Below are 27,875 nucleotides of genomic sequence, written 5' to 3' on the forward strand. Positions count from 1 at the left end.
GAGTATGGGAGGAGGCTGCGGCCGGTTGGGGCAATAGGGAGAACGGGGGAAGGTGAAAAAGAGAGGCGTTTACTCTCTCAGTGCGCAGGCGCGGAGCCGCTGCCTCTCGTTCTTAAAGAGATAGGAAAGAACTGACCTACTTTCTATGGAGATTCTTCTAATAGGTGGGCTCATTACATCTGCCTGACCCAGGCTTGGTTCGGTAAAAACACCATTCCAAGGAGCTCAGCTCACCCCTCTGCCTTGAATCATTTTCCCCCAATCCCATTTAAAATGTAATCATTCGTTCATTCCTTCATTCAGTAGACATCTACAGAGCTTGCCTCGTGCTGGGCTCTAAGAACACTATGAGCTCACAGTACGGTGATGGAGACAAGCCACCACACACGCAGTTCCCACAAGGTGTCCCCAAGAACTTCGGAGCTCAGAACAGGTGATACTCACTCCTCCTTTGGGGAGATGCCGTGGGCATGGCTTCACTTTTCAGCTGGATTATAAAGGATGTGAAGTTAGCCTGACTGAGCAGGAGGGGAGGGAAGACAGCACTCCAGGAAAGTGGAACGAACAACAGAGTCCAAAGGTAGGGAGGCATGAAAAGACTGCCTTGTTTGGGAATGGGGAGCGCGCGGTGTGTGCAGTGGGGCATGAGATCCCTTGGGCCTCAGCATGGGCATCGCTTCCTTGGGAAGCCTTCCCTGAGCCCTAGATGGGTTTGGGTCTCCTTACTGTATGTTCTCAGAGCTCTCTTGTAGACCTACCCTAATGCACTTTACATTTATGTTGCTTGAGAAATCTGTCTCAATCTGTGAGGTATAAATATGAAATGATGATTAAGACTTAGTAATATCCATCTTACACTTCACTCTGATATTTACCTTCTTTAGCCGTAGCCCAACTTGTAGTTTCAGGGACTTTCATGGTCCCTCTTCTTTTCAGTCCTGGATTGTTGAGATGGGGGTTAGGAGCAAGCATTTTTTTTTTTTTTTTTTTTTTTGAGACGGAGTTTCACTCTGTCGCCCAGGCTGGAGCGCAGGAGCGCAGTGGCGCAATCTCGGCTCACTGCAGCCTCCACCTCCTGGGCTCAGGCTTTTCTCCTGCCTCAACCTCTCGAGGAGCTGAGACTACAGGCACCCGCCACCACACCCGGCTAATTTTTTGTGTTTTTAATAGAGACGGGGTTTCGCCACGTTGATTAGGCTAGTCTTGAACTCCTGACCTCAGGTGATCCACCTGCCTCGGCCTCCCAAAGTGCTGGGATTACAGGTGTGAGCCACCAAGCCCGGCCGGCCAAGCATTTTCTTAAGAGACCTCCTGTGCTGAGAGTTAGGGGCCATAGCAGCTTTACTGGATATTGTGGTCCGTTGGGGTTGAGAACACAACTTTTTTTTTTTTTTTTTTTTTTTGTAAGAGAAGAGGTCTCACTTTTGCCACACAGGCTAGTGCAATCATAGCTTAAGTATCGAATTCCTGGGCTCTCAAGGGATCTTCCCGCCTTAGCCATCCCGAGTAGCTGGGACTATAGGCTAGTGCCCGCCACCGCACTCTTTTAATTTGTTCATTTTTGGTAGAGACGGGGGTCTCAACATCTTTCCCAAGCTGGTCTCGAACTCTTGGGCTCAGGTGATCCTCCAGTCTCAGCCTCCCAAAGTGCTGGGATTACAGACATGTGCCACCTCACCTGGCCGAAAAGAACTTTTATCTGAGGAATGAGAGTCCTTTTAAATTATCAGGCCCAGATGGCTGGGCGCAGTGTTGGTGTTTGCAACCAGCCTGGGCAGTATTGCCAGACCCAGTCTTTATAAAAAAATAAAAATTGGCCGGGCGTGGTGGCTCACGCCTGTAATCCCAGCACTTTGGGAGGCCGAGGCAGATGGATCACCTGAGGTCGGGAGTTCAAGACCAGCCTGACCAACATGGAGAAACCCCGTTTCTACTAAAAATACAAAATTAGCTGGGCATGGTGGCAGATGCCTGTAATCCCAGCTACTCGGGAGGCTGAGGCAGGAGAATCACTTGAACCCGGGTTGCGTGAGCCGAGATCGTGCCATTGCACTCCAACCTGGGCAACAAAAGCTAAACTCCATCTCAAAAAAAAAAAAAATAAGCCAGGCATAGTGGTGTGCACCTGTAGTGCTAGGATCTCACCACTGCACTCCAGCCTGAGCCACAGAACAAGACCCTGCCTCTAAAAAAAAAAAAATTAAAAAATTAAAAAATAAATAAATCTTTAAAAATTAAAAATAAATAAATAGGCCCAGCGAGGCATTAAAATGACAGAATCAGCCAGGCTCAGTGGCTCACGCCTATAATCTCAGCACTTTGAAAGGCCAAGGCAGGCAGAAAGTCAGGAGTTCAAGAATAGCCTGGCCATCATGTTGAAACTCCATCTCTACTAAAACTACAAACAATAGCTGGGCATGGTGGTGCACGCCTGTAATCCCAGCTATTTGGGAGGCTGAGGCAGGAGAATCACTTGAACCTGGGAGGCAGAGGTTGCAGTGAGCCAAGATCATGCCACTGCTCTCCAGCCAGGGCAACAGAGTGAGACTCGGTCTCAAAAAAAAAAAAAAAGAAAGAAAATAACATGACAGGATCACATCCTATGCCTCCCTCCTTTGAGCTATGTATTCATCTCTTGACACTGCTTGCTGTTGCCACAATAGCCATAAATTAACCTGATAATGTTGTACTGGACACTCTAACACACACCCTATAGTTTAACAATGTATAGCCAATCAATAGCTTATGTTATTTTAATGTAAACTCTTGGTAAATAACTCAGGAACTGCCTCTTCTTTCCCTATAAAAATCCACTTGTAACTGCTGCTAATCAGAGTGTCTATTTAGGGCAACTTGAATCTATGCTCTTGGGTTGCAATCCTCAGTCTTATAATAAACTCTCTACTTGTATTCATTTTGCCTCAGCTTCTTCCTTATAGGTTGACAGGAGATTTGGGGGCTGTCATTCTGGCTGATGTCCTTAGTCTCATGACATTTTCCTCTTTGCCTTAATCACTGCCAGCAAGTCAGCAGCCACAATTTCTCCTACTTTCCACAGTCCAGTCTCATAGGGAAGGTTGGCCCCATTTCTGTGTCCCTCAAATTTGAAGAGTGGTTCTTGCCACATAACTGCTATACACTTTCTCACCATACCACACCTCTCTCCACCCACCCCCAACACCTACAACAGTAACAGTGCTTAGTAGACCTATGATGAATATTTGTGGAATGAATGAGATAGGGCCCTGCCCTCACAGATTTTAGATTCTGTTTGGAGAACCAGACAATAACAAATTCAGTACACACATAGGAACTCACAGTTTGTGGTAAGGGCTATTAAGGGAGGAAACCTGCCAACTGCATCAAGGAGGAGCTACTTCAGATGGACAAATAGGAAGGAGTAATTTAGGTGAGTAGCGATAGTGGCTTGGGCTAGGAAACAGCATCAGAGAGAGAGAGAGGTGGTGTACCTTTGGTGGTGGAATTGGTGATTGATTAAATGGGGGTGGAGGGAGAATGAAGGAGAGGAAGAAATGAAGACTTCTAAATTTTGACCTGAGCAACTAGATGGATGTTGGTGTCATTTACTGAGATGGGAAAGACTGGAAAGGCATGAATCTAAGCTCCATTTTGAACATGTTAAGTTTAACCATTACAGGTCCACATTAATATATCAAATAGGCAATTGGACTAGGCACGGTGGCTCATTCCTGTAATCTCAGCACTTTGGGAAGCTGAGACTGGAGGAGGATCACTTGAGCCCGGGAGTTCAAGAGCAGCCTGGGCAACATAGTGAGACCCCATCTCTACAAAAAATTAAAACATTAGCAGGGTGTGGGTGGCACACACTTGTAGTCCCAGTTACTCTGGAGGCTGAGGTGGGAGGATCGCTGGAGCCCAGGAGTTTGAGACTGCAGTGAGCTATGATTGTACCACTGCACTCCAGCCTGGGTGACAGGAAAAAAAAAAAAAAAGTGGGGGGCAACTGGATAGACAGGTTTTGGATTTCAGAAGAGAGAGTTCTGGGGATATAAACTTAGGAGCCTCTGCATATCGACGGTGTTTAAAGCCATGGGATTAGGCGTGGTTTGGAAAAGAGGCTTAGGTCTGAGCTGTGGGGCCTAAGATTTAAAATTCAAGTTGAGAAGGATGAGTCTGTAAGGGAGGGCTGAGAAGGGGTAGCCAGAAGGGCACGAGGAAAACCAGGAGAGTAGGAAATACTGGAAGGCAAGAAAGGAGAGTATTTGAGATGGAGCAGCTGACAACACGCAGAACCCAACCAATGGCCAAGATGAAATAATCTGAGGCTGGCGTAGTGGCTCACACCTGTAATCACAGCACTTTGGGAGGCTGAGGCGGGTGGATCGCCTGAGGTCAGGAGTTCAAGACCAGCCTGACCAATATGGCGAAACCCCTTCTCTACTAAAAATATAAAAATTAGCCAGGCATGGTAGCATGTGCTTGTAATCCCAGCTACTCGGAGGCTGAGGCAGGGGAATCGCTTGAACCCGGGAGGCGGAGGTTGTAGTGAGTGGAGATCACTCCACTGCACTCCAGCCTGGGTGACAATCTGAATGCCAACCTACTGTTTTTTTTCCGGATCTCATCTGTAGGCTTGGGCTCTGGGGCACTTCTCAGCTTACTAGCAGTTCTCTGCTTCAATCCCACTAAACTTGAATCTACCTTAGAAAATGGAAACTGGGCCAGGCGTGATGGCTCACACCTGTAATCCCAGCACTTTGGGAGGCTGAGGTGGGCAAATTGCTTGAGCTCAGGAGTTCGAGACCAGCCTGAGCAATGTGGTGAAACCTTGTCTCTACCAAAAATACAAAAAATTAGCCAGGCGTGGTGGTGTGCACCTGTGGTCCCAGCTACTTGGGAGGCTGGGGTGGGAGGATCACCTGAGCCTGGGAGGTGGAGGCTGCAGTGAGCTGAGATTGTGAGACCCAGTCTCAAAAAAAAAAAAAAAACAACTGTCTCCATACCTATGTAATTATATACACACATTCACCATGTCCTTTCATCCATTATTATTTACTGAAGGCTTGTTATGTGCCAGGCCCCAGGGATAAGATGGTGAAGAAAAAAACCCTAGTCCAGGCACTCAGGGAGCCCTCAGGAACTTACAGAGTATAGGAGAAGACAAGTATATAATTACCCAAGTAAGTATATGGTTACAAACTGAGAAGTGCCATAAAGGAAAAGCAGAGGGCATCGTGAGAGCCTGTCATAGTGTCACTTTGCTTGGATTATGCATAACATGCACAGCATCCACCCTTCACATACAACTCTTTGGTTTTTTTTTTCTGAGATGGAGTCTTGCTCTGTTGCCCAGGCTGGAGTGCAGTGGTGCGATCTCGGCTCACTGCAAGCTCCGCCTCCTGGGTTCACGCCATTCTCCTCCCTCAGCCTCCTGAGTAGCTGGGACTACAGGCGCCCGCCACCACGCCCAGCTAATTTTTTGTATTTTTAGTAGAGACAGGGTTTCACCATGTTAGCCAGGATGGTCTCAATCTCCTGACCTCGTGATCTGCCTGCCTCAGCCTCCCAAAGTGCTGGCATTACAGGCGTGAGCCACTGTGCCCGGACCACATACAACTCTTTACTGTGCCCAAAGGCCACTGTTGACAGACTTGAGAGATTGAGTCTAGTCTCAGTCCTGCTACAAACTCACTGAGTGACCTTGAGCAAGTCTCCCTTCTCTGAGCCTGCTTCTTCTATGAAATGGAGGGTTAGACTAGCTCACATGTTCTTTTTTTTTTTTTTTGAGACAGAGTCTCACTCTGTTGCCCAGGCTGGAGTGCAGTGGTGCCATCTCGGCTCACTACAACCTCCGCTTCCCAGGTTCAGGCGATTCTCTGGCCTCAGCCTCCCAAGTAGCTGGGATTACAAGTATGCGCCACCACGCCCAGCTAATTTTGCATTTTTAGTAGAGACCAGGTTTCACTATGTTGGCCAAAATGGCCTTGAACTCCTGACCTCAAGTGATCCACCCACCTCAGCCTCCCAAAGTGCTGGGATTACAGGCATGAGCCGCTGCACTCACTCTAGATCACAGGTTCTTAACTTAGGACCCATAGATGAGCTTCAGGGATACAAAAATGCATGGGAATTCTTGCCTTTTTTTTTTCTTCTGGATAGTGGGCCTACAGCTTTTATCAGATCTTTATGCTGATGACTCAAAGAAATCCAAGGACCCAAGGAGCAGATGGTTCTTTGATGATATAAGCAGGGAACACAGATGATAAAACAATGGATGATAAAGTGAGTTTTTGCTTTTTGGACAACATATCCCTCCCCTTGACTTTGTCATGAGGGAGGAGAAGGCCTGATACTCCTCCTATGGATGGTGAAGCTTAGTCACCCATAATGGTGACCCAGAGAAAGGATGAGAGGAACCGACCATTGGTAGGTCCCTCTGCAGGAGCAGAACAAAGAAAGAATGGGAAGACACAGAAAGTCCGTGTCATCCTTTGTGCCATCTGCCTCATGGTGACCTGCGCTGGGTCCACTCCATCTCATTCCTGCATCATTCCTGGCTGGGGTATGGACACAAAAAATATTTATCTATACTGGAGGCAAGGTTAGAATGTTGACACAAAGGAACTTTCATTAGAAACTAAAGGGAGGGGCTGTGCATGGTGGCTCACACCTGTAACTAACACTTTGGGAGGCTTAGGCGGTCAGATCACATGAGGTCAGGAGTTTGAGACCAGCCTGGCCATCATGGCAAAACCCTGTCTCTACTAAAAATACAAAAATTAGCCGGGCGTGGCAGTGCACGCCTGTAATGCCAGCTATTCAGGAAGCTGACGCAGGAGAATTGCTTGAACCCAGGAAGCGGAGGCTGCAGTAAAGCCGAGATCACGCCACTGCACTCCAGCCTGGGCAAAAGAGAGACACTCCGTCTCAGAAAAAAAAAAAAAAAAGAAACTAAAGGGAGGCCCCTCAAAAGAAAGCACTTTGAGATTAACTAAAAAGTCTGTAAATTAGAAATCCGTGATTCAACTTGTAAGAATGTCAGCTAAAAAACAGCTTGCTTGGCACAGTCTTCGGGACATCAGTGTCCTGTCCTTCCTTCCTTGTCTCCTCTCAGGCTGTGTGGGAGGGAGATTCACGTGGGGGCCTGAGGTTGGGTGGGTTTCCAACCATTCCAGAGCCTGTGTCTCAGTCTTATGCCAAGGTATGGAAAACTATGGAAAAGAAAGCCACTTTCTTGGGGATCTAAAAGGCTGCAGGTACATGAGCTAGGGGTTGTGTAGTATTTGTAGGTGGGAGGGACAAAAGGCAGAGACGGCAGCCTGTGCATAGCCATTGTGTTTTATTAGATCTGGTATATTTCTTATTTTACAAAATATATAGAAGAGCCCAAAATGCAAAGCAGTCAACAGTCTTCTGATGGGGAAGGGGGCTCTCTGGGGGCCCTCCCCTCAGATTCTGGCTGACTGGGAGGGTAAGCTGAATGGGACGAGCAGGTGTGCTAAGGGGTGGCAGCATGGCTGGGGTGCTGACAATGGGGTTGGAACCTGGGTTCTATGGTCCCTGCCCTCTAGGTGTGCTAAGGGGCATCTCTGGGTAGCTTGAGTAGAGCAAGAGGAGACCCTAGGGAACTGAGGAGGTTATCTGGGGGGGTGGGGAGAGCCCAGGTTGATTGAAGATTCTAGTGAATGCCCCCACACTGGGTTCAGATGCTATGCCTGCCTCCCTCCTTCCCTCTCCCTTCTAAGGCATCCACTGTGGGGAGTGATAGGCCCCAAGTTCAGGAAGGTCCCAAGTCTATAGAGAACATGGGAAACAAAAACTCAAGTCATAGCCCTCAAAACAGGGACAATGAGCAAGGAGGGTAGGATGAAACTTTGGCAGGCATCAGCCAGGACATCCCCCATCCACATTCCCCTGCCACAACCACCACCAACACATGCAGGAAGGAAGGAGAGGAAGCAATGCCAGAGATGAGCCAGATATCTGGCCCCAGGCTCTCCATGGATACCGAGGAGGGTGTGGAAAATTTCTGGGGCATTTCTAAGGAGACAAGTTCTTCTGCAAAGCCTGGAAACTTATATTTTGATGGCCTGTGGTAGCAGACCTGTGGAACTTGGAGCTATAACCTGGTATGCCTGAGCAATCATAATCTGTCCAGGCCTTTCTATTCTCAACCCCAGCCACCTCCTAGGACCTATCCATTGACTCAGGCCCAAGATTTCTCCCTATACATTCTTGTCCCCCTCCCACAGGGCTCTCAAAGGCTGGTCTGAGAAGCCAGCCAGTGCGAAGAATGGAGCATTCTCTCTGAGAGGGGAGTCTTAGGGGAAATGTTTATGAAGTCAGGGATGGGGGAAGCACCATAGCAGGAGACATCTGTCTAGTGTGTTTCTAGAGTAGGGGTAGGAGGTGGGGAACCACTCAATTCCTACAGGAGGGGCACTCTCAACACTGGGTGTCAGGCAGGAAGGGGGTGAGAGCTGGTGGGAGTTAGGAACACCCCCCGAGATGCACTCTGCCCACTCTCTGGCCCCTTCAGCTCCAGAGATCTGGACTACTGAATCCCCAAGCTCCTGGATCCCTCCAGCCCCCAGGGAGGCCTAGGATGAGGATAGACCTGGGAAGAGAAGGGTGAGGTCCACCTGGACTAGGGTTAGAGCATGGTCCCCCCAGGAAACACTGACCCCCTCTCCTGGGGGCTAGATGACATTGTCAAAGAGCTGCATGGACCTCATGATGTTCTCATCCTGTGGCCATGGTGTGAGCGAGGCAGATTGAAGAGAGAGAAAGAGAAGGAGCTTATCAGAGACAGGGAGGGGGACACTGAGTCACAGATGGGGACATTCAAAAGCACAGAGGAAGGAGATGCTCAGAGAGACCTGAGGTAGGGAAGGGGTAAGCCTCCCACAAAGGAATAGGATTGAAATATGGGGGTGAGGTGGGAAGGTGGTATTCTGCCCAAAGAAGCTTTTCCCTACATTACTAAATCAGGCCTGAGTCCAGGTCAGGGTAATGTAGAGGGCAGGGAGCTGTACCTTTTGACAAGACTCCATGAATTCCTCAATGGTCACCACACCATCCTTGTTTCTGTCCATCTTCTGCAAGAAGGTGGTCAGGCAGGGAGAACAGGAGGGATGGCAAGAGAGAGGCAGACAGAAGTCAGGTGAGTTCCCTGCTGGTTCTTGGCCTCCTTCCCTTCACTCCAGGGCCCTCCAGCCTACCCAGTCCCAAGTACCTGGAAGAAGCTCTCCACGTGTTCCCTTGGGGCCTCCTCCCGGAGTGCAGGGTACGTGTACTTGCCCATCATGTCATAGATGGACTTCATGATGTCAAGCATTTCCTGTTAGGCCAAGAGAGAAGAGGATCCTTCCTCAGAGCCTCCAGCCTCCCTTGATCCCTTGCTTGTGGGCATATGTGGGCCATATTTCCCTCCCATCACCCTCTGCACACCACCCCCATCACCGCCACAGACCCCCAGCCCTTCAGTTGCCCTGCACCTCCTTGGTGATGCAGCCGTCCTTGTTAAGGTCATACAGGTTGAAGGCCCAATTAAGCCTGTCATCTACAGTTCCCCGAAGAATCACGGACAAACCAGCCACAAAGTCCTGGGAAGGAGGCAGGAGGGAGCTGTGTCCTCGGGTACTCTTCACCCAACCCCTTCTCTGGGTTTGGCCTGGAGATCCTGGCCCTGAAGTCCAGGAAACAGGCTTCCCTGGCCCAACTCGCCCAGCTCACCTCAAAACTGACCGAGCCATCATGGTTGGTGTCAAAGGCATTGAAGAGGAAAGTGGCATAGGTGCTGGAGTCTGCAGGGTGAGTGTGGAGAAGTTGGCTTCCACACAGAAGAGGACTTCCTCCCTCTGCGGAGCTCCCCATACCCCCCATCACCTTGGCATTCCCAGCTCCTCCAGAATCCGTCCCTCCCTTAGCCTAGAGAAGGACAGCTGCTTCCCCTTGGGCCTTGTCCGCTCACCTCCTTGAGGAAAGAACTGGGAGTAAATCTGCTTGAAGTTCTCCTCATTGACAATTCCGCTGGGACATTCCTGGAAGGAGAGGGCACCAGGCTGAGGGCAGAGACAAAATCCCCTTCCATTCACCGCCCCCACCCTCCATGGCCCAAGACTCCCAGGGAGGGGGATAATCTTCAAGCCTCCAGAGGACTCACCACGTGGCTCATGTGATGGGAGGCAAGACTTCTTTCCCAGTGCACAAATAAAAAACATGGAACGAAACTGACAGTCTACAGGCGCCGCTTCCGTTCTGGCCCCGCCCCAGAACCTCCAGCTAGAAGTTCAGTCTCAGGGCCTCGCCTCCCTTCCGCCCGCACCTCAAGCATCCAAGCCATGCTTTCTGGGAAGCTGTGGACCGGCTTGGGTCCTCCTGTCCCACCCTCGCTGAGTTTGGCCTCGCCTTGCACTCACGTTCTTGAAGCCCCGGTACAGGACCTGCAACTCCTTGCGCGTGAATTTGGTTTGCTCCTGCAGCTGCTCCAGTCCCTCAGGCCGGTGACACACGGTGGACAATTCAAATTCATCCTCCACGCTGTCTGCGGGAGCGGTGAGGACAGCCGCGCCTCAGGCCCAGCCTCTGCGACCCCTCTTCAAATCACTGCCCCATTCACCCCCTCCCCGCCCCCCCGGTCCCATCCGATGCCGGAGACCAGGCTGCCAGTTCCCTGGGCCCCGAGCCAAGGACACTGAGGTAAGGAGAAAAGATGCTGGCCATCTTCGAGGTCTACCAGTGGGCCAAGGCCTAGCCTGGCCCCAGAGCCAGGGATCCGACTCAGCGCTCGCCCCTGGACCCTCGATCCCTCGTTGGAGGGGAAGGCCCCCAGCCGCATCTTCGTTTCAAAAAGGGAGGAGTGGGAAAAGTGCGTTCAAGAGGGGGCGTCTGAGGGTCAGAGCTCCGGGCCTTTGGGGACCAACTCAGATCCGCCCAGCCCCAGCCTTGCCCCGCCCAACCCCGCCCCTCGCCCCGCCCAGCCCCATCTATCCCAGCCATGCCTGAGCCATGCCCCGCCCAGCTCAGCCAACCTGCATCCAGACCCCACCCCCGGCCCCATCTCAATCCCGCCCCGCCCCCAACGTCCAGCCCCCAGGCAAGTGCCCCCACCCCAAGATGGCAAAGCCGCCCTGCCCCGCCCCGCCCCCACCAGGAGCGTAAGTCACCTGGGTCCAGCAGGCGGGGTCTGTGGGGGCGGAGGGAGGCTGGGGCGGCTAATGCTGAAGGGAGCGAACTGTCACCGAGAAAGCGGAAGACCCGGCCAACTGCAGACGCACACCTGGCCCCTCACACTCAGAGCAAACCTCACACCCCAGCCCGTGCAAAGGCACACCCAACCAGCACAGACACACACGAAACGGACCCCATGCACACAAGCTTGCGGGACTCACGCCTGTCCTTTTCCGAATCCACCCCCGTGTGGGACCCATCTAAGTACAACACAACAGCACGCTCAAATAACTACAAAGCGGGCTTTTATGGTTTGCAAAATGCAGTATGATCCTATGAGGTGGGCAAGGCCCAACTGAGGAAACGGAGACCTGGAGACAAAGCGAGGTCACTCAACTCGAGATCACTCAGCAGGGGACCAGGCTGGGACAGAAAACCCAAATACCCTGGCGTCTGGAGGAGGGCAGGCGCCATCCTCTACACCTGTCACCGTCCTGTCGGGGCATAGGCAACACACATCAGGGATCCAAAACACGGTGGGGAAGGGGGCAGCCGCACGGAGTTGAAGACGCTAATCCAGCTAAGCCACATACAGACCCTCACGGCCGCCTGGTCTACACAGGCCGCCACAGCTACACAGGCTCAGGCCTCAGCCCGGTCACAATGGTCACACTCACACTCTCGGGTCCCACAGTTTTGCGGGAGCGGTGACACACACCCGCGCCCAACTGACCACGCCCACACACGCTGGCTTCAGCCGCACACGCACACAGTAGCCACGCTCCGTTATGCTCCAGCCCAGCCAGCACCCGCCCTCGCCACGCTGGTCACGCCCACACACACACACGCACGCAGGCCTGGGGCACGCCCCTCCCCCACACGCAGGCCTGGGGCACGCCTCCCCATACACACACACATGCGGGCCTGGGGCACGCCCTCCACACACATGCAGGGGTAGGGCACGCCCCCCCCCACACACGCCGGCCTGGGGCACGCTTGCGAGCGCGCGCGCACATGCACACACATACACACACACAGGCCTGGGGCAGGCCCCACCCCTACACAGGCAGGCCTGGGGCACGCTCCCCCACACAGGCAGGCCTGGAGCATGCGCACACACAGACGCACGCACACACACGCACGCACACATCGGGCCCCGCCCCCGGAAGCACATGAGAGGCACTTGCTTTCACTGACTGAGGGCAGGGCTTGGGGCCCGCAGCACGGCAGCAGCTTGAGGAATCGCTGCTTCAGCGCTTTTTTAGTGGGCCCTGGAGGGTGGCCTGGGAAGAGAGAAGACCCCAGGAAGGCACATTAACTCCCATTGTCCCTCTGTTCCCTGTCCCCTCCCCGCCAGTCATAAATAAACCCCATCTGGGGACCAGGCTGGGGGAGGAATTAAGGGGAGGAAAGGAATGGCAAGGGTGGTTGGAATCGGGTTAGGGGAGCCCAGTGGGTCCATAGAGGTGAGGCTCAGGCACTTTGTTTAATGGGATGTGGCCGGTGACAGCGAGGCGGCAAGGATGAGGTGGCAGTGGCCTCAGTGTCTTTGCTGACCTAGTACCCTTGGCTCAAGTGCCATGGCTGGACCTCTCAGGATGATGTCCAACCCAAGGATTGCCTGGGTAAGAACAACTCTCTCATACACACACCTACAGTGACAGGCGTGTATAGTGACATGTAGAACAATGCATCACAGTGATGGGTGCCAGTGACAGCTTGATATCCAGTAACTCACACCTGATGGCCTAATATGCATGCTCCAACACACACACACACACACACACACACACACACACACACACACACACACACAATGACCTGCTACTCCTTAACACAAACATATACAAATGTGACCTAAGTAAAACAGGATGCACACACATGGAGACCCATATAGGCCATCCCACACACAGCATGATCAAACCACACAAGAACACATAATGCCTCTGGGACATCATGACATGTGAGTCTACAAAGAACACTATCACATTGTGACCTTATAACATTATGAGACATATCAAGGTTGTCATGACACATATCCATATCATACTGTGACCTGGGTCCCCATGGCACCCAGATATCTAAGGCTGTACCTCAATACCTCACCCACAGAGGCTTCATTTTTCCTGGGTACATCCACTTTTCTTTCCTGTAACCCCTCCTCATTCCAAGGCACCCAGAATCTTTCTGCCAAAGGGCAGGGTTCCTCATCAGCTAACTCATCTACCCTAAACTGTGGCCCCTTCACAGTCTTTTCCAGTATGGCTTGCTCTTTGAGGGTGAAATAATAGTAAACTTTGCGGCAATAAGAGATCTTGGAGGGGAGTATTCTGGTGTATTGTGGGGCTATCCATGGCCCACTGATCATGGCTCCCCTTCCTCTCTTCTCCCCTTATTTCTGCACATGCTCTACAGCTCTAATTGCACCCCCAGAGGACCCTCAGTGTTACTCTGTGTGTGTGTGTGTCTGTGTGTCTCCCAGCTGCACTGCATCCAGATTCCTGGATCAGATCCCACTGGATCTGACACAGTGGCTAAAATTGGCCTCAGTCCATTCCTGGAGGGGTCCAACTTCCTTTAGTTAAAGGTTACTCCCCCTCCATATACCCCACCCTCCCAATCCAGGCTTCACCCTCCAGATCAGGCCCTGTTCTCAGGAGGCAACTGGGTGAGTAACCACCTCCTCTCCTTCAAAACATCCTTACCTCCCTCCCACCCCAGGAGTCATGGAGAGGTGGGAGGGGGCAGTGGGCCAGGCAGGGGGATCGATGGCGACCTGGCCTCTGGCCCAGGGCTCCATTAGCCTGGACTCTGGTTTCCCAAAGCCGGATTGCACCTGGGGCCTCCAATGGTGTAGTCGCCCAACTTGGGGCTGGCTCTCCTGCCCCCCACCCCAGCCCCCTACCTGTTTCTAAGCCTCTGTCTCCTCTAAAGGTGAGGACAGAATGGCTGCCTTCAGCCCAAGACTCCTGGGATTCCCAGATGCCCTCTCTTCCCCCTTTCCCATCTAAAAGGGATGGCAAGTTAGAGCTCAATCAACTTCACCTTTTCCAGATTGAATGAGAACAAGCTCAGCCCAGCTGTCCCAGTTCATCTAGGTCCAACTCCCTGTTCCCCACTCCACCCCAATAAATGCAGCAGAGGATGGAGGGTGAGCTAGGAGTTTTCTGCTCTTACTGAACCCTAGAGCAGGCAATTCATGCACCTTCCTCTTGTTCCCAGCTTCCTTCGTATTTTTCCAGTTCTTCCAGGTATCTACCCTGCAGTCCTCCATCATGGTTCTGGTCTGTCTTCCTGTCCCTGGTGGTACTGGGGAACAGCCATGCTATGGAGTTACACAGTTCTAGCCGTGAAGAGGAGGGAGAGGTCAAAACTCCCAAGGGGGAGGCAGAAGTGCTCCCCACTCCACCCCAATATTACTCTCCCTACTGACTTTGGGGTGGGCTGGGGAGGGGAGTTGATTTTCCACTCCCAATGTCTAGGCCCTGGAGACCATTCTGCACTTGGATCCTGATAGGAGCTTGGAGAAGCAAGGGGACTTGGGAAGCAGGGTCCCTGATCTGATCCACTCCTCATCCCCAATCATAGCTGGCTACAAATGTCTCCTTCACAATGTTCACACTCTTCCCTCCAGAACCCACCTCCTCCCAAGCCTTGGGTATGGAGCTGGTATATCCTCAGGAAACTCTGGAAACAGCCACATGCACAACCTGATACCCAAAGAGGCTCAGCCACATACTGTGCCACTCAGGCCTGGCCACATCCACCTTCTCACAAAGCCACATGCCCTGTCACTCTGACACATACAGTCATATCCCTGTCCCATACACGGGCTCACAGTTACATACTTTGTACTCTCTCACATACAGGAACACAAAGTCACACCCTGTGTCTCTCACACACTGAGCCCACACACCCCATAAGCTACACTGCACGGATGGAGGTGTGGAGAGGATGCACAGGCACCGTGGTGGGCCCCTGACTCCAAAAAGGACCCCCCAGAAATCTGTTGTTACCTCAGAATCCCTAGAACCTCCCTCCTCTACTCCAGACACTCCTTCCCTATCTCCAGACCCCTCCTGGTATCCCCCAGAATCCCCTCACCTCCTCATCTCCACACCCCAGTCCTCCCACACTGCACCCCTCATCACCTCCTGACACCTTGTCCCCCAGATTCCCTCCTCTCTCCATATCTACTCCTTGAGGCCTCCTCTTTACCCCTCCCAGATGTCGCATCCCCCAAGCACCTCTACTCACCTCCCAGATCCCTGTCCCATCACTCACCTGCTCATCCCTGCCCCCAGTCATGAAGACAGACAAACACCCTCCCTAGTGCTGTGGGGCAGCTGCCCCACCAGCCAGCAGCTCAGTCATGCCAGGACACCTGGATTACCTTCCAAGGAGACAGGCTCAAAGAGGCCAAACTGCTCCAGGACCTTGACAAACAGAGCGAGGACCACGAGCACAGCGACCATCTCCAGCCCTTCCAGGTTCATGGTGGGCCTGGGGCATGGCCCCTACAGGGCCCAGGTTCAGACGCGCTGGTTTGCTGCCTCACACCACCTCCCCCTCAGGCTCCCCAGGCTGAGTAGGACTGCCTGCAGCCTCCCTCCCACTCTCCCTCCCAGGATCTCCTTCCTCTCCCCCATCACCCCGCCTCTGCCCCACAAGCCTCCCAACCACAGCCGCCGCCTCTTCCTCTTCGCAGGGCCACCTCAGCCTTTGGACTGGCACCTCCTCGGGAACCTTTGGCCAAGATATGGGCCAGAGGAGGGAGGGGGCAGTGACCTGCCTCTGTCCCTGAGAAGTGCTTCCCCTAGACATCCTGTGGCTACTCTGTGCCAAAGGGAGGGGGCAGAGGGAGGAGCTGAGCTTAGGGAGAAGGCAGGGAAGGGCAGGGTGTATGTGTGTGAGAAACCACCATCTGCACATGTATAAGTAATCAGACGCATGGGTCAGAATATGTTGTGGTGGCCAGGTGTTTTCCTGTGTGTATATTCCTGTGTTTGTCAGTATGGCAATGCATAGTTCTCCTCTTACGTGTGTCTTTGTGCGCTTACATGTGACTGTGCACCTGTCACAGAGGTGTGTGTTTGGTGTATGGTTATGCATTTTGACTCTTGCGTATATGGGTATGTGAGCTGGATGTCTATGGTCTGCATGTGTGGGAGTGTGTTGAAGTATTTGTGAGTGTGCATGGGGAGTGAGGTTCCTGTGTTTTAGTAGGGTTGTAGGATGTGGGTCTGAAGTTTGTTAGGTATGGATGTGTTGTATAATTTGGAGGGTGGGTCTACTGTTTTGTCATTGTACTGGCATGGAATTGTATGAGAATAATGGCGGAGAAGGCAGTGACCTCTCCTGCTAGGAGGATATCACCAATATCGATTTGGTTGCCATGGAGACTGTGAGGAGGGAAGCACTCTCTTCCCACAGGCCACAGGCAGTGAAACTGAGGCCCAAGGGAGGGCGGATAATATACAGTAGTAGCCTAGGCAGAAAAAGGCCACTTAACCCCATCAGGACCCTCTGGGGAGGGGACTTATTGCAGCTGCCTTTGGGGTCAAGAAACCCAAGCTTCCTGGGAGAGGAGGGGGGACTGTGCTGGCTCCTTATGTGGCTGGGACCTCATCCAGGAGATGCCAAAGCCCTGCCTGCTCCTTAGGAACTGTTATTGAGCTGATGGAGAAGCCCAGCTGCTGTAGGAAGGAAATCTGAACCCTCTAAGGGAGCCACCCCTCCCACCCAGCATCCCTGGAGTCCCTCCCTCCTCTTCCCTGCCCCTTCTTGGTGCCGTGTTTGTGTGTGTAAAGGGGTGGGGAGAGGCCTACAGAGCCAATGAGCTGCAAGACTAGGGCCTCTGCGTTAGTAACACCATTACTACCGCTGCTGGCTAACGGTGACTGAGCATTCACTATGTACTAGAAAATGCACTATGTGCTTACAGGTGTTGTAACACCGAATTTTCACAATAAGCCTATGAAGGCAGTACTATTATCCTCATATTACAGGTGGTGAAACTAAGTCAAAGAGAAATTAAGCAAATCTTCAAGATCAGAGCTTCAATTTTAACCCAGTCTGACTCAGCCTTCACTCTAAACCACCACACTACACTGGTTCCCTTCTTAGAAAGCTGGCCCAGCCGGGAGGCCGAATTTAGGGGGATTGGCCCCAGAAGGAGCCCTCCCTCTTGTCCAGCTCTGGGATGACTGTGTCTCAGCCCAATTTGTGGGGTGGGGGCCAGTCCCTAAGGCCCCAGTTGAGGTTGGCTGATCTGCAGTTCTATACAGCCACCACCGGGGGGCACGTGTCCAACCTCACACAGTACCATACCCCTTCCTTCTCCCCGACCTGCCCCATCCAGGGAAGAGGTGGGAAGATGACGCTTCACGTAGGCTTTTTTTTCTCTTTTTTTTTTTTTTTTTTTTTTTTTTTTTTGAGACAGAGTCTCGTTCTATCACCCAGGCTAAAGTGCGGTGGCGCTAGCGATTCTCGTGCCTCAGCCACCGAATAACTGGGATTACAGGCGTGCACCACTACGCCCAGCTGATTTTTATATTTTTAAGTAGGGTTTTGTCATGCTGGCCAGGCTGGTCTCGAACTCCTGGCCTGAAGTGATCTGCCCCCGTTGGCATCCCAAAGTGCTGGAATTCCAGGCGTGTGCCACCGCGTCCGGCCTCAAATAGGGCTTGGTCTGTTCCACTCCTTTCCCCTAGGAAAAAGTCTATTTAGGGATTGCTTGCCATTACTCACATCTTAGAGGTTACTGATTTACAGATGAAACCAGCAAATACCTCCCTATGACTGTCCAACTTCCACCCCTGGCAATATTCTTCCCTCTACCCTCATCAGGGTAGATACTTTTGTTTCAGCCAGTTTGGCCTCCTCACTGTAGCTGAAACACACTAAACTCTGTCCTATTTCTGTGTTTTTGCTCTTACCATCTCTGTCAGGGCTGCCCTCGCTTCTGCTTTTCCTCTTACCTATCCGTTAGAGGCAGCTTAAATTCCCTTCCCTTCAGAGCCTCCAGCCTTCAGTGGTCTACCAGTAACCTGAATTCTGACTGAATTCCTTGCAGAGTCCTCAAAACTCAGCAGGGAATTCTGTAATGTTATCAGTGGGAACAGTAAAAGGTGTTGTAGAATAGTAAGTGTTAGGGTGGACTAGGGTGCCAGACTCCCTGGTTTCAAATCCCAGCTTTGCAACTTGGAATAACTGGATGGGCTCTCAACCTCTGTATGCCTCAGTTTCCCACCTCATATGGTTGCTGAGGAGGGGGGAATAAAATAATACATGGACAGTTGTTAGAATAACACCTAGCACAGGCCAGGCACGGTGGCTCATGTCTGTAATCCCAGCACTTTGGGAGGCTGAGGCAGGTGGATCACTTGAGGTCAGGAGTTCAAGACCATCCTGGCCAACATGGTGAAACTTTGTTTCTACTATAAATACAAAAATTAGCCAGGGATGGTGGCACACATGCCTGTAATCCCAGCTACTCAGGAGGCTCAGGAAGGAGAATCGCTTGAGCTAGGGAGGCAGGGGTTGCAGTAAGCTGAGATTGTGCCACTGCACTCCAGCCTAGGTGACACAGCAAGACTCCATCTCAAAAAAAAAAAAAAAAAAAAAAAAAAGAAGAAAAACACCTAAACACCTAGCACAGAGTAACTGCTGAATATGTGTCTGCTACCATTATTAACAACGTAACACTCCCCCTTACATTTCTATAGCTCTTAACAGTTCATAAAGCATTTCCACAAACACTATTATCTGGATGGCTTCTCATAACAACCCCATGAGACGGGCAGTGAATAGTATTGTACCCATTTTACTAATGAGGTAAATGAGGCGCAGAGAGATAAAGCGCCTTGCTTGAGGTCACCCAACTAACAGGATATGAAGCAGAGATTTGAACCCAGATTTCTCTGTATCAGTCTTGTTTCCTCAAATACATTCCAACCTCCTGGGAGAGCAAAGATGTTAAAGGAAAAACAAAAAAAAAAACCTGGACCTACACAAATTGAGTGTCAGGCTCTGAGCTAGTGCTTTTGCAATGAAGGTGAACCAAATATGCCCTCACTGGGTAGAGAGAGACAGCCCTACTGAGAGAACTCTAAGGAATCTACTCATTCAAAAAATATTTGTGGGATGCCTATAGGTGATAGGAGCTGTTACAGGCAGGTTATGAAATGAGTTATAGCAAAAGCTTCTTAACTGGGGGGTCAGGCTCAAATGTCAACTGTCCACCTTAACAAAGAGATCAACATTTGGCCAGGCATGGTGGATGGCTCATGCCTGTAATCCTAGCACTTGGGAGGCTGAAGAGGTTGGATCAGGAGTCCCAGACCAGCCTGGGCAACATGGCGAAACTCTGTCTCTACAAAAAATTAGCCTGGGCCGGGCAAGGTGGCTCATGCCTGTAATCCCAGCACTCTAGGAGGTCAAGGCAGGTGGATCACGAGGTCAGGAGTTCGAGACCAGCCTGGCCAAAATGGTGAAACCCCGTCTCTACTAAAAATACAAAAATTGGCCGGGCGTGGTGGCACACACCTGTAATCCCAGTTACTTGGGAGGCCGAGGCAGGAGAATTGCTTGAACCCAGGAGGTGGAGGTTGCAGTGAGCCGAGATCATGCCACTGCACTCCAGCCTGAGCAACAGAGCGAGACTCTGTCTCAAAAAAAAAAAAAAAAAAATTAGCCTGGAGTGGTGGCACACACCTATAGTCCCAGCTACCTGGGAGGCTGAGGTGGGAATTCGAGGCTGCAGTAAGCCATGATCATGCCACTGTACTTCAGCCTAGATGACAAAGTGAGACCCCATCTCAAAATAAACAAATAAACAAAGAGATAATATTTATCCAGCACATTTTGTGTCCTGGATACTTTACATGTAGTATCTCACTTAGTCCTCATAATAAACCTGAGAGGTAGGATCTATTATTCCTGTTTTTACAGCTGACACGGTCAGAGTGAGTGGTAGTATACCCATTTTGCAGATGAAGGAATTGAAGCTTCCCGCCAAGATAAGCTCCCTGCTTATCTTGGGAAAAAAGAGTGATTTTTTTCCAAGATAACAACTGACATGCTAATAAAGAATGAGTTTGGCTGGGTGCAGTGGCTCACGCCTGTAATCCCAGCACTTTGGGAGGCCGAGGCGGGTGGATCACAAGGTCAGGAGTTCAAGACCAGCCTGACTCACATGGTGAAACCCCGTCTCTACTAAAAATATGAAAATTAGCCGGGCGTGATGGCGCTTGCCTGTAATCCCAGCTACTCAGGAGGCTGAGGCAGAATTGCTTGAAACTGGGAGGCAGAGGTTGCAGTGAACTGAGATCACGCCACTTCACTCCAGTCTGACTGAAAGAGCAAAACTCTGTCTCAATAATAATAATAATAATAATAATAATAATAATAATAATGAGTTTAACCAGAGTCAGTGATCTGTCAGCTCCCTCAGGCAGTCTCTCCAATATGTGTGGGGTGTCAAGGAATCCTAGGGCCTACAGCTTAGTTTAGGTAAGGGAGCTATGGGTAATAAAATCAAAAAGGGTCAAATTCCATGAAACCTTGAATGCCAAGCCAGACTATTTGAATGGAAAGGGGCCCCACAACAGTCCCTCCTTGCTCCCTGTTACTGATAACTTGTAGCCAGTTGCCCTGGCCCTGGCCCTGGCCCTGGCCCCTCCTTTTCCTAACTCCCACTCTCAACTCTCAGAGACCTTGACCCAGCCTCACCAGGACTCATGGTCCTAAATCAGCCAGGCATCCCGTGGCAGAGTCTGTCAGGAGTGAAAGGACGAGTTATTACTCCAGGCTCTCCCTTCTCCCCACTCAGAGACTTCTCAAAGTGGGTTCAGTGAGAAACTTGCCAGATCCATCCTCCCCAAGCATCCCTGTGCCACGAATTTAGCTCTTCACTCAAAGTAAAATCTCTGTGGAAGCAATCTGGCAGAGTGGGAACTCAAGGGAAAACCATCTCGAGGCATGAGGTGGGCCTTCCCCAGATCCCTCAAATCTTACCACAGAGATATTCCTATCATTTATTTATTTATCTCCCCCAGTTCAAATGTGAGTAACACTGCCTTGTGGGGGAACCCACTCTATGCAACTGTCCCACCTTCCCCAGTCTACCTTTGTCCCACCCCCCACCGCCACTGTTAACCCAGCCAGTGAAGACCTCAAAGCCCTTCTCTCAGTCCCCCAGACCCACACCATTCCCAGCTAGGCCAAAGACACAGCAGCCCCCAGCTGCATCGGGTGATTAATGACCTCCCTAGACGTTGGGGCTATTTTGGGTCCTGGAAGTCATGCCTGCAATGACTGAGAGCTGGCCCTGCCTGGCTCCAGCCATCTGTCACTGGAGACAGGCCCAAGCAGGGGGCTTGGAGGTTGTATGCTCCCCAAAAGATTTCCAGGTATGGTTCTGGCTCAGGACCATCCATCTACCCTCCTTTTGGGGGAGAGATGGCAAGGAGAGGCCACAGGCCCTACCTATACTCCAGGGGCTCAAGTGGATACCCATGGAGAGAGCCAGAAAACGACAGATCTCAGAATGCCAGAGGACCAGGTTGTTTTGGTCTGTTTGAGGCCAGGTGCAGAGGAGACGTTGGGTTCTGTGGGCCCTGCCCAAGCAGTCATAAGGAAACGCAAGTGGAGATGTGCATACACCTCAGCAGTGCCATGGGATACTCACAATCCACACCTCATACACTCCACAAATTTCACACCAAGGTACAACCTCACGAAGGCTACACAACCAACTTAGAGACTCAGGAACCCTCAACCCAATCCTAAAGTACAGAACTCCAGGTACACACAGTCTCAGTGTCACAGAATCCCAGTGATCACAACCCCAGGGAAACACAGACTCAGCCATGATAGCCCAGCGATGCACAACTTAGTAATGCACAATCCCATTAATACACACTCCCAGAGAGAGAGAAAACAGAGACATACAATCCTTAAGCCACACAAGTCTATCAGTCCCACGTCATGCATGAACTTGCTAGCTGAGTTCATGTTGGTCTAGGCCCATCTCAGGGTTTTTTCCTTCTGGACACTGACCCTTCATCTTAAGACCCCTTCAGCCAAGAAATGCAGGAAAGAGCTGAACTTTTTCCCTGCTCTGCTGCAAGCCTCCTCCTTTCATCCCTGGGAGGCGCCCTGCCCCTCACTTAAGGCCCCCTCGTCTGCCTTCAGTGAGAAGCCCCGCCCACTCCACCATTGTGAGGGAACTTGATGCCCCTCTCCTTTCCTCTTTGAAGAGCGCTGTCTTCCTCCTGCTCTGTAAGGAGGCCCATCCCCTGGCCGTTCTCTCGTCTTGGAAGCCCTTTCCTTGGAGGAATGTTGCTCCCTCCATCTATGTGAGGTGCCCTTCCCTCCCTGCCTCTGCGGAGCTCCTACCCCACTTCGCTCACTTTTTGAAGGATCCTGCCCCTCCCTTCCCTTCCTCATACCTGGGGACAGCGACCCAGTCACCAGCTGGTAGAGGGATCGCGCTGCCTGCCCCAGCGGGCTCCGGCACCTGCGGGGGCATCGGTTCATGGTTTGGCGGAGAGCTCGGCGTCCAAGCTCCGCCCCCAGGCCCCGGGGCGGTCCGGTCTCCGCCCTCACCCGGGTAGGCCCTGCGTGGGCGGCGCAGGAGGACCGGCCCGGCAGGCATAGGATCGAAACCCTGGAGCCTTCTCATGTTCTCCTGGCCGCACGAGAGGGGCCCACCCTGGCCCCATCATGTGAAGCACCCGCCCCCAAAGTTCCCGGACTGGGGTGGGCGAGGAGGGGCGGCGCGGACTCAGCCTTCTCAGGGAGCATTTTTCTGGGTTCTGGTGCGAAGGCCAGGCAGGCACATGTGTGTTTTGAGAAAAGAGCTGGATGGGGAATGAACCGTATCTTTTATTGCCCCCTTTCAGCCCCTTTTCTCCGCCTGTCGCACTCCTCCCCGCACCCTGCACCCCGCCCCCACCATCTTGGCATAAAGAGCCGAAGGGGTAAGAGGACAGAGTTGTCATGGCAACTCCCCACACTTCCACACTTCCTGGGCCAATGGAAGAAAGCCAGGAGGAAGGAGAAAGAGGCCAGTGTATTGGGGTGGCAAAGAAGAGGCGGCAGAGTTGTGCCCCATTGCCTTCTGTCTCCTGGCTCCAAATTCCTTGCTCTCATAACTGTTTCTATTTGTGTTTGTCTCGGTGCGGCAGGTTCACAGACTCTACCACCACACGCTGGCTACAGCCGAATGCTTCGAGAAGAGCCCCACCCCCACCCCACCCCCCACCCCCCACCCCCACTTCGGTCCCGCTGCGCCCCTTTCCCGGACTCCGGACTCATCTCTATCAGGTTAGACCACAAGTAAACCCTTCCAGGACTCTCTAACGCCTTAAAATTCCTGGGAAAGCCTACGGGAGAGATATAGTCCCGCTCCTTCGACTGGGATCCCGCATGTTTGGTTGAAAACCCTACATTTAAGTGGTGAGAATGACCTCCTAACTCTGGGCAAATCTTGTCCACTTGACGGCGACTATCCCCATCGCGAAGCAGCTCCGTGCGCATGACTCCTCGCAGCCACACGGGGGCGCCCCCGCCCCGGGAACAATACTCAGGGCCGGAGGGACTCCACGGAGATCCCAGTTCGGGGACCGAGCTCAGGGCTGGCCAGCCAGGCTCCAACCCTCTCCGCATCTTCTCTTGGCCTTTCTCTCTTCCGCTCAGACAGGGCCGCTGCTAAACGCGGCCTTTCCCCTCGGAACCGCACTGCCCAGCGGCCCCGCCGGGCTGGGAACACCCGAGGGATTAGACAGGGGTCTGGGTGGGGCTCAGACTGTTTTTTGTTTTGTTTTGTTTTCCTGAAGAGTCTCTCCCAGCTCCCTTTTGAGCTTGGGGTGGGAGTGGGGAAGTAAAACGGTCGGAGGTACCCAGGATGCCCTGAGGTGTAACTTTCCAGCTGCCTCCCTGCAAGCCTGATGGGCCGGGATGACGGGAGCTGGAGACTACCCTAAATCCGATCCCAGGAATCCCAACTGCAGGGAAGGGGAGGCGAGGCCTGGCGTGCGCTTCAGCACCGCGGACAACGACTCCCCTTCATGCTTCAGCTTAGGCATCTCCCAGCGCTCAGAGCTCAGCGCCGCCCGCCCGCCCGGAGTCTTTGTTGACACTGGCGTCCCAACCCGATTTGTCTCCCGCTATAAAATAAGCCGCCCTTCGAGAGGAGAGCTCCTGGTAGTCCTGTTTCTACTTTCCAAGTCGTGTGTGGAGCTATCTACAGCTAGGCTGCTGTAGACCCGGACCACAATTCTTGATACTTGTAAACATTTGACCCTTCCATTTTCCTTGGGAGGTAGGCAGGCAGGCAGGAAGTAACATTCCCTTTTACAGATGAGAAAGGTGAGGCCAAGAGAACAAAAGTCACGTAGTTGGTACACTTCCATTCCTGACTGACCTGGGGCAGGGCATCTCCAAATACAAATGCTTCCCCCACCCAATCTCATTCAAATAGCCAAGTGGGGAAGGGATGGTTTCACTAAGGGTGAGAACCCATTAAAGCTGGAAGCAAACACTGACTAATGTGATGCTACTGAAGGCCCCTAGGCCCTTACTACTCTCAAGAATCCTAAGCTGGTGATGCGAACAGAATTCATGGAAGAGCTGGACAGTGGGCCCTTTGGATTCCATCCAGCTCTGAGGCACATCTGGCATGCTCTCTCATCTGGGGCCAGCCTGAGTGGCTCCCCTGATCCTGACTAGGGCCTCCCTAGGGACAGTGATGGGGGGTGGGGGAAGACACATGCTCAAGGCACCTCATCCTAGTCCCCTCCCCCTTCCCAGGTCTTAATCTCACTCCCCTCAGGAAGGACAAGGATCATGGCCTCCCTCTACCTCCCCAGCTTTGTTTTGGCCTCAGGGAGACAGCCTCCCTCCTCCCACTCTGCTGGCTTTCTAGAGCAGGCTGCACAATGAGAGACACAAACACACACATGGAAATGTACGCAGGGTGACACAGTCACCTACACAAACACATGGCTCTTCCTACCAAACCCAGGAACATGCACATGCACAGATGTACTGGTCTCACATACCTCCCCATGTGGGAAACAGAGGATGCCCGGGCAGCCAAGTGGTTTGGGGGGACATACAGGACACCACATGGCACTTCCCAGGCCTAGAGCTTCTAGCTCTGGCTCTGGAGGGGAAGCAAGAGGATGTGTTTTCCTGGGGTTTGAGTGAAGTTCTGAAATGTTTGTTGGGGGTTGAAGGATTCAGTTGTAAGAATAATCTGAGTACATGATTTGGTGTGGGGAGAGAGGGCTGACCCAGCACTAACTAAAGCCTTCCTACAGGGGCCAGGTGCTGGAGCCATAAGGTCTCTTGGAAACCAGGCTGGGCAGCTGAACACTAAAGTCCCTCCTTGGGTCCACCTGGGCTATTTGTGGAAAAATTGGTGAAGCAGTGGGGTGTACTAAAGACCCCTATCTGTACCAGGAAGCCAGAGAGGGAGCAAGGGTGAGACACATCATGGACACTCACAGAGCCCCGCTGCAGACATCACCACAGGAAAGTACACAACTAGCACTGAACACTAATCTCAAAATCACAAAACACAACACAACCTACTTTAACAAAGTCTTGCCCAGAGGGCTTATGGTCATGAAGTCTTACAAAGAGACAAGCCACCCTAAAGTGGAGCCCTGATACATTCTGGTAGTTACACACCACTTCATACAGAATTACTCACAACACATCGTTGCACATATAACAGAGACACATGGTCAAAACAACTTCATCAGTACAACCAGGGTCCTACGCAAACTCAAATATCTGACGAGACCATACAATTGCACTGCCACATACAATCACACTCACCCTAGCTGTCATCAAGCCCAGGGCACATGGCAACCAGCTGTGGGAGGCGCGCGCGCGCGCTCGCACACACACACACACACACACACACACACACACACAGAATGACAGGCGCTCACGCACGTAACACCTCCCACTCCAGACACCCTCTCAGCCCTGTGTCACAAACGCCCACACCTGCTGCCTCTCCACACCTGCCTCTACTGTTCCTCCCCAACCCCTGCAGGACCCAAGGCTTTGAACCCCCAGTGTCCTGCCGCCCAGACCGGGCATAAGAGTGGCTGGGAATGGGGCAGAGTGTGGGTGCGGGCCAGGCCGGGGTCAGAGAGGCGGAAGGGTCTAGAGGAATGGAATCCACCCTCCCTCCCGCGACCCCCACGTCACTGACTCACCCGTGAGCTGATCGTAGGAGCCGTCCAGGTCTCGGGAATCGGACAAACTCTCCTTGCGGCCCTGGCCCCGCATGGCCCCCGGCGCCCCGCTCCCGCCCGGGCCGTGGGAGGGGGCGCCGGGTGGCCGGGATAGGGCGCTCACACGGCGCCCCCTGGCGGCCTACTGTGCTGTCGGGGCTGGGGGAGTCCGGGCTGAGGCTGAGTCTGGGAATGGGCCCGGGGTCTGAGGTCTACCCGGAGGTCCTGGAGCAGGAGAGGGAACACTAGGCAGCAGGTGAGCGCAGAGCCGGAGGCAGAGCGGAGCTGAGCGCGGAGCCGAGCCGAGCCGCCTCTCTCCTCCCGCCCCCTCCCCGCGGCTGTCACCGCCGCCTCCCCCCTTTGGCGCTGCCGGGATTGGCTCCCCCTACCCCCGCCCCCCACCCTTTGCAGCCCGGGGGAGGCACCCGGTGAAAGGGTGAACTGCAAAGTGCGGGGAAGGAGACTAGCTCCCCAGCAATCTGTCCCTAAACCAGAAGTCACGGGGCTTGGGGGGGCGGGGGAGAAGAGCGCGGGACAGAAGAGCCCCACTGAGAGGAAACCCCGCCCCCAATTCTCAGGCACCCCTTCCCCCTTCGTCAGCACAGTTCTGGCTGAGGCAGAGTCTGGGGTATCATATCGGAGTCCCCTCTCCGTTTGCCTCCATGTCAGCCTGTATTTTCTCTGTTGTTCCTCCTCCCGTGTATGCATCTCTCGTGGTCCCAGACAGTCCCCACCATGCTTAAAGTAGGTTAGGGATGCAAAGAAAGAGTCAACCCAGCCTCTAATATTAGCAAGCTCATCGTGGGCCAATGGACTATTTCGTCTTCTCTCAAGTTCCAGAAGGATCCCAACTCTCACCCACTCCAGGACCCTGTCTCTGGAACCTATTCACTTTCAGGGTGCCTCCTTCACTGATCTAATGACCCCCCATAGGCCGACTATGAAGATAAAAAAATTAGTGAACCGGGTCAGTTTCTCAAGACATCCTTGCTCTTTTGTTCCTCCCCCGCAGCAACTTTTCTGCCCTTCTCTTTTGTCACCTGTCCTGTCCTGGATTCCTTTTTTTCCAGCAGATATGGGGAGCAACTGACAGGTTTGGGGATCCATGTCAGGATACAGAGTAGGAAAGAAATGCCCTTGTTATGAAACCCCTTCCTTAAGATTAGCTCCTTTCTAAAGGCAGGGCTAGCACGGATGGGCTCCCTCATCTCCCAGGAATGGATCCTGAGTGTTTGAGCGCCACAGGTCTGACCTTCCTCAGGATGCTTCCTGGGCTCCACACCCAAAAGCCCCCCAACCCCTTGCTATGAGGATGAGGGGACCTTGTCTGGTGGGTCTGAAGGAGTGACCTGTTAAGACCAAAAACTTTAAAGTGACTCAAGCACACTTAATCTCTTCAATTGGCTTTAATTTCCAACCACTTGATTTAATCAACCCAGCAGGAATTGTGGCGGGAGTTCCGGC

The 27,875-nt window shown here is 52.6% G+C and overlaps 1 protein-coding gene and 1 long non-coding RNA gene across 6 annotated transcripts; one reads left to right on the forward strand and one right to left on the reverse strand.

The window, feature by feature from the left end:
* The first annotated feature begins 9 nt into the window (after window positions 1–9).
* LOC134762074 (uncharacterized) lies at window positions 10–10,896 on the forward strand. Its single transcript, XR_010141612.1, has 3 exons — window positions 10–580; window positions 9,088–9,268; window positions 9,510–10,896. It is a non-coding gene; the product is annotated as an uncharacterized LOC134762074 (long non-coding RNA).
* On the reverse strand, window positions 955–26,747 carry KCNIP2 (potassium voltage-gated channel interacting protein 2). 5 transcript variants are annotated; one of them, XM_003777621.5, is made up of 10 exons: window positions 26,394–26,746; window positions 12,342–12,437; window positions 11,151–11,249; window positions 10,404–10,528; window positions 9,956–10,025; window positions 9,718–9,788; window positions 9,480–9,587; window positions 9,218–9,322; window positions 9,018–9,080; window positions 955–8,729 (listed from the first exon to the last, which is right to left on the reverse strand). In XM_003777621.5, exons 1-10 carry the CDS (start codon window positions 26,464–26,466, stop codon window positions 8,682–8,684), a joined length of 858 nt encoding a protein of 285 aa, XP_003777669.2. In that variant the 5' UTR covers window positions 26,467–26,746; the 3' UTR covers window positions 955–8,681. The 5 variants fall into 5 exon arrangements, with proteins under 5 accessions (XP_003777669.2, XP_024110064.1, XP_054379396.1 ...); XM_024254296.3 differs by lacking the exons at window positions 11,151–11,249; window positions 12,342–12,437 and having other exon boundaries at window positions 26,394–26,744; XM_054523421.2 differs by lacking the exons at window positions 11,151–11,249; window positions 12,342–12,437; window positions 26,394–26,746 and adding an exon at window positions 22,608–23,408.
* Between the last annotated feature and the right edge of the window lie 1,128 nt (window positions 26,748–27,875).

Source organism: Pongo abelii, chromosome 8 (assembly GCF_028885655.2).
Source record: "Pongo abelii isolate AG06213 chromosome 8, NHGRI_mPonAbe1-v2.0_pri, whole genome shotgun sequence".
Lineage (NCBI taxonomy): Eukaryota > Metazoa > Chordata > Mammalia > Primates > Hominidae > Pongo > Pongo abelii.